Source organism: Physella acuta, unplaced genomic scaffold (assembly GCF_028476545.2).
Source record: "Physella acuta isolate Inbredline_101_S28 unplaced genomic scaffold, ASM2847654v3 ptg000209l, whole genome shotgun sequence".
Lineage (NCBI taxonomy): Eukaryota > Metazoa > Mollusca > Gastropoda > Physidae > Physella > Physella acuta.
In genome coordinates this window covers 554,208-560,827 of record NW_026731728.1, presented here as the reverse complement: position 1 = coordinate 560,827, position 6,620 = coordinate 554,208, and the positions used below count along the sequence as shown (strand labels likewise).

The window sequence follows — 6,620 nt, the reverse complement described above, 5'->3', positions numbered from 1 at the left end:
AGCACGGGATCCAAACTCGCGGCATACAGGTCAACAGTCATGCACACAAAACCAGGTAACACAGCTGAGAGGCTGTTAAGTTTAATGGTGAGTTGTCTCAACTCAGCACTGACTCAAAACATTGGCCACAACAAACACAACATCGATAGAAACAATGACAGTGTCGTGAACGAGAACGTTGAGGGCTGTCCACACCCAACCGTCTCGTCATCATTAGAGCCGCAGTTGTTGTAGCCGTTACACTTGAGGGCATCGTCCACACAGTTCCTGAGCCACTCACAGTCAAACATGACCAGCTGGACATTCTGGACAAGATGAAACAACAGGTGACATGTCGTGCTATGTGGCATTACACAGAGGGACAAACAAGACCAACTGACCAGCTGGACATTCTGGACAAGATGAAACAACAGGTGTTATGTCGTGCTATGTGGCATTACACAGAGGGACAAACAGGACAAACTGACCAGCTGGACATTCTGGACAAGATGAAACAACAGGTGTTATGTCGTGCTATGTGGCATTACACAGAGGGACAAACAGGACAAACTGACCAGCTGGACATTCTGGACAAGATGAAACAACAGGTGTTATGTCGTGCTATGTGGCATTACACAGAGGGACAAACAGGACAAACTGACCAGTTGGACATTCTGGACAAAAGAAAACAAAAGTAAAGGACGTGTCGACAAAATAATGGCAATTGTTGACGACATGATGTATGACAGACTGTGACCAAGGGATAAACTATTTGATGTATATTATAGCTTGTAGGCGGCTCACATAGACAAGACCACTTTAAAGCAACAAAACGGCCATAAAATGACCACAACCTACCTTCATCTGGCGTGGACTTTTTGTACGTCTCAGTGATCAAAAGCTCAAAGGTCAGGTACTTGAGGAAAACACCGTGGTACTCAAATCTTCCAGACTGACCCAGTTGGTAGTGGTCAGTTGGTCTCACAGACTTGCAGTAGCCGTGGCTTCCTGACATAGATAGTTCAAGTTTAATTAACAACAACAACGTGATGGTTGAAATAGCAACTGAGTTATAAAGGTTGTATTCAAGTTTTGGGTTTGAATTTTATTAATTTTTCTTATCCATACAAAGCTTCGGGTGAAACTAGTTAATACGACTCTCTAGTTAAAACTGTGTAAATTTTTAAAACTGTAACATATTTCACACAATGGACTCTACTTCATCTACCCCACGTGTCTTGGGCACGAACTGGAATTGATGATGTGATATTCCACACAGAATTCATGTTTGTTTACAACATATTTAGTACTATCCGCATAAGCGTGCGTGAGGCCCTTTAAGTGTATGTGTGTCTACCTGTATGTGTCTTGCCTGTGTGTGTGCCTGTGTGTGTCTGTCTGTGTGTCCTTGTATGGTCTACTCACCCATTTTTGGCCGATTAACTTCATTGTACAACTGAATGTACTCAGACAAGCAGTCGCCAGTGAACAGGTGAGCAAGGGCAGCAACCCCAGACGTCTGCTTGTACAAGTTGAAGTGTGCCACCAGGTTGTTACCATTGGCGGCTACAAGCGTTACTTTGCAGTCATTATCCTGGAATATGGTGGACTTCAGGATGGTCGAACCCTTGACAGTCACAGTTTCACCGCAGTAGTTGTTCAGAAACACTTGGGATGAAACGCTTTCAAATTATTAATCTTTGAAAACAATTAGGCGATTAACAAACATGAACATAAATTTAAAATATACAAAGCTTGGAAGAACTTGAGGCCAAATAATTAGGCCAATAACACGTATTACCATAAAAAAAAACGTACACATGTTGGGCGAACTTAAGGCCAAACAAACTGTAGCAAACAAGAACAGAATCAGCAAACTTGAGATCCAGGACATGTTTGGTAGACAAAAAAATCTAAAACCTGTAAGTGAGGTGAGAGATATATAAAATAATTAAAAAGCCGCCAAGTTAAAGACAGATAGTTCAAAAGAATTTGCGCTTCCCGAAATAAATTGATTGTTTAAAATTTTTTACCACTGAAAATACTAAAGTTGACACGAAGTCATTACAGGCTTTTACTGAAGCATTTTCAACTGACCAAGAAAAGCGTAGGTTTCTTCCTAAACATTAGTACAGGTATCCAATAGATACTAAAGTGGCCCACGCTTTTCTTTATAGTTATTTAAATAGTAGTCTATAATTTATTTTCTACTTTTTAGTGCATTAGTACATACACATTTTTTACAAGCTTTCTTTTAACTCACTTCCTCTGTCTGTCGTCAGTCAGTCTTCTAACTGACAGATACTGTTCGTAGTTGGTACGTACGTCAAGACAAGAAGACGATGCAACATGACATTAAATTTGACTTATTTGGTCGACTGATTAATTTTTTATGAATTAAATATATTTTGTCCAAATAAGTAGGCTGTCTCATTAAACTATTCCGCACTATTAAACACGCGTCATCACGTTCATTAAGTGCGCAATAGTTTTTAGTCATGCAACTCTATTGTAAATTTTTAAAAATTCAAAGTACTGAAAAAAATAATCATAAATAACGTTTTAATAACAAGCTTTTATGTAATAATGCACTAAAAAGTAGAAAATAAATTATACACTACTATCTAAATAACTATAAAGAAAAGTGTGGGTTTCTTCTTAAATATTAGTAAAGGTATCCGATAATTACTAAAGTGACCCACGCTTTTCTTTATAGTTATTTCAATAGTAGTGTATAATTTACTTTCTACTTTTTAGTGCATTATAGCATAAAAGCTTGTTATTAAAACGTTTTTTATGAATTTTTAAAAAAGTTTAACTAATTAAAAATGGATTAAAACCATGCTATATCCCGAATTGCCACCCCCTTTTGATTTATATAAGAATATTCGAGAAAGTTTAGAGGAGATCGGACAGTGAAGTAGAGTAAGTATGGTATGTAGCTAGTGTGTTATGTAATATGTAGCTGCTTTATTGTGTAACTTGTGTTTTGTAAAATTAGCATGCGGTGTAATCACTATGTAGTTTAATTAGTATTTTGTAATAATCACTATGTTATGTAATTATGTATGAATTATGTAACTTCTGCATTGACTAGGTACTGTGTTGTGCAAGGTGTGTGTAGCCTCTGTAATCTAACCTCTGCGCCACTGAATGTGACAGGCGAACTAAAGAACGTTATCTAAACTAAACATTGGCCTTAGAGCTCCTTAACTCAGGAATCTCTAGAGACACACCACACACTATCTACACACACAATATACAAGACACACCACAACTATCTACACACACATTCTACAAGACACACCACACACTATCTACACACACAATATACAAGACACACCACACACTATCTACACACACACATTCTACAAGACACACCACACACTATCTACACACATTCTACAAGACACACCACACACTATCTACACACACACAATATACAAGACACACCACACACTAGCTACACACACATTCTACAAGACACACCACACACTATCTACACACATTCTACAACACACACCACACACTATCTACACACACAATAATTAACACGCCACACACTAGCTACACACACATTCTACAAGACACACCACAACTATCTACACACACACTACAAGACACACCACACACTATCTACACACACACATTCTACAAGACACACCACACACTATCTACACACACACATTCTACAAGACACACCACAACTATCTACACACACACAATATACAAGACACACCACACACTATCTACACACACACATTCTACAAGACACACCACAACTATCTACACACACACATTCTACAAGACACACCACACACTATCTACACACACACATTCTACAAGACACACCACAACTATCTACACACACACAATATACAAGACACACCACACACTATCTACACACACACATTCTACAAGACACACCACAACTATCTACACACACACATTCTACAAGACACACCACAACTATCTACACACACACATTCTACAAGACACACCACACACTATCTACACACACACATTCTACAAGACACACCACACACTATCTACACACATTCTACAAGACACACTACACACTATCTACACACACACATTCTACAAGACACACCACACACTATCTACACACATTCTACAAGACACACCACACACTATCTACACACATTCTACAAGACACATCACACACTATCTACACACACATTATACAAGACACACCACACACTATCTACACACACACATTCTACAAGACACACCACACACTATCTATACACATTCTACTACACACCACACACTATCTACACACACACAATCTACAAGACACACCACACACTATCTATACACATTCTACTACACACCACACACTATCTACACACACACAATCTACAAGACACACCACACACTATCTACACACATTCTACTACACACCACACACTATCTACACACACAATATACAAGACACACCACACACTATCTACACACATTCTACAAGACACACCACACACTATCTACACACATTCTACAAGACACACCACAACTATCTACACACACACAATATACAAGACACACCACACACTATCTACACACACACATTCTACAAGACACACCACAACTATCTACACACACACATTCTACAAGACACACCACACACTATCTATACACATTCTACTACACACCACACACTATCTACACACACACAATCTACAAGACACACCACACACTATCTACACACATTCTACTACACACCACACACTATCTACTCACACATTCTACAAGACACACCACACACTATCTATACACATTCTACTACACACCACACACAATCTACACACACACAATGTACAAGACACACCACACACTATCTACACACATTCTACTACACACCACACACTATCTACACACACATTCTACAAGACACACCACACACTATCTATACACATTCTACTACACACCACACACTATCTACACACACACAATCTACAAGACACACCACACACTATCTACACACATTCTACTACACACCACACACTATCTACACACACACAATCTACAAGACACACCACACACAATCTACACACACAATAATTAACACGCCACACACTAGCTACACACACAATCTACAAGACACACCACAAACTCAATCTGAACACACATTCTTTAAAATCGCGACAATGTTCATTTTTATCTTCTTTTCAATGAATAAAAAAAATTGCAATATAGTCATTCGCCGAATGGCTGACATTAGGGTTCTCACCTAGCTGGCTCACCTGACTGTCTGACTCACCTGACTCTCATGACTGACTCACCAGACTAACTGACTTACCTAACTTACTGACTGACTTAGCAGATTGACTGATTCACCTAACTAGGTTTTGCTATTATTGTAACCAAAAAACTCTTATCTTTTATTTCGTGTAGGTTGAAGAGCTAGCAGATCACAGCCCACCCCCCTCCCATTGTATCCAGTTTATAAGGAAAACATGTCCCACATTCTGATTGCATGAATTAAAGTTAACTTGGTTAAACTTGATTAAACGTGGTTAAACCTGTATTAAATTTTGTATTGCCCGACCACAAACGGCCACTGTCATCTACTAGTTGTTATCTTTGGCTGGTTTCTAATTTACCAAACAAAACCTTGTAATTCAGCGCTTAAATTCTTTGATTACCGACAAACCAAGAGCAAAATCCTGATACATTATTTATTATTTACTTCAATCGAGACATTATTTATTTGGTGGAAATTTTTTCCGACGAGGTAACTCTCCTGTATGATGCAGGTGATTTTACAAGATTTAACTTAGTTCAAGATGTCTGTTGGTTTGTTTGTGGGATTGTGGCAAATCTTGTAACTCAACTTTTAACCCACTTCTAATACAGTGATTTCGTTTAAACTTTTCAGAGACCTTTTTCTTCGATAACAATGCAAGAGTATCCAAATTAAAAAAAAATTAGATGCTTAATTAGTCACAAAAAGATATTTAAAGATTACTATTTTCAACAACAGGAAGGAAGATAACTAGCTAGTTGATTCACCGATCTATTTTCAGAAAGTTTACAATGGTAAAGCTAAGTCAAGCTAGTAAAGGCTATTAAGGGAAGATAATAAAGTTTTTAAACGATCTCGAAACCAAGACATGTAGCAAGATTTAGATCTAAAAAAATCCTTGATCAGCTTGCTGTCGTCTGTGAACTGTGGTCACGGACGATTGCTTTGAGAAAGAGATGATAGTCGTCTTTCAGAAATCGCAAGCTAATGACGAAGCTTTAAAGCAAATACTTTTAGCCTATGCAGTCTAGTTTATAAATTGTGAATTACTAAAAGGTAGAAAATAAAACAAATTATTAAAAAAACTCATTCTAGTAACCAGCTTTTACTAAACGCACTGAAATTAAAACAATAAACTATTTGGTTGCTAAAATATGTAAAAGATCTCAAGAGATACTAAAGCTCTTATGATTGAAAGCAAATTAGGTTTATTTTATTACCTTCCGTGCATTTAAAGCTTGCTGTTAGATTTTGTGTTAAAAATATTTTTACGCGTCAGGTGAGAAATATTTAACGCTTTTAAAATTAATGTTGCTAATGAACGCTTAATTTTTAGTTTTAGCTTTTGTCCAATTGGAAAAAAAAATTATTATTA

At 37.5% G+C, this 6,620-nt stretch overlaps 1 protein-coding gene across 1 annotated transcript; it reads right to left on the bottom strand.

Annotated features, from left to right (window-relative positions):
* Window positions 1-513: 513 nt before the first annotated feature.
* LOC131937412 (uncharacterized) lies at window positions 514-5,419 on the bottom strand. Its single transcript, XM_059294811.1, has 5 exons — window positions 5,300-5,419; window positions 1,798-1,899; window positions 1,405-1,647; window positions 838-987; window positions 514-566 (listed from the first exon to the last, which is right to left on the bottom strand). Exons 2-5 carry the CDS (start codon window positions 1,871-1,873, stop codon window positions 514-516), a joined length of 522 nt encoding a protein of 173 aa, XP_059150794.1. The 5' UTR covers window positions 1,874-1,899; window positions 5,300-5,419.
* Between the last annotated feature and the right edge of the window lie 1,201 nt (window positions 5,420-6,620).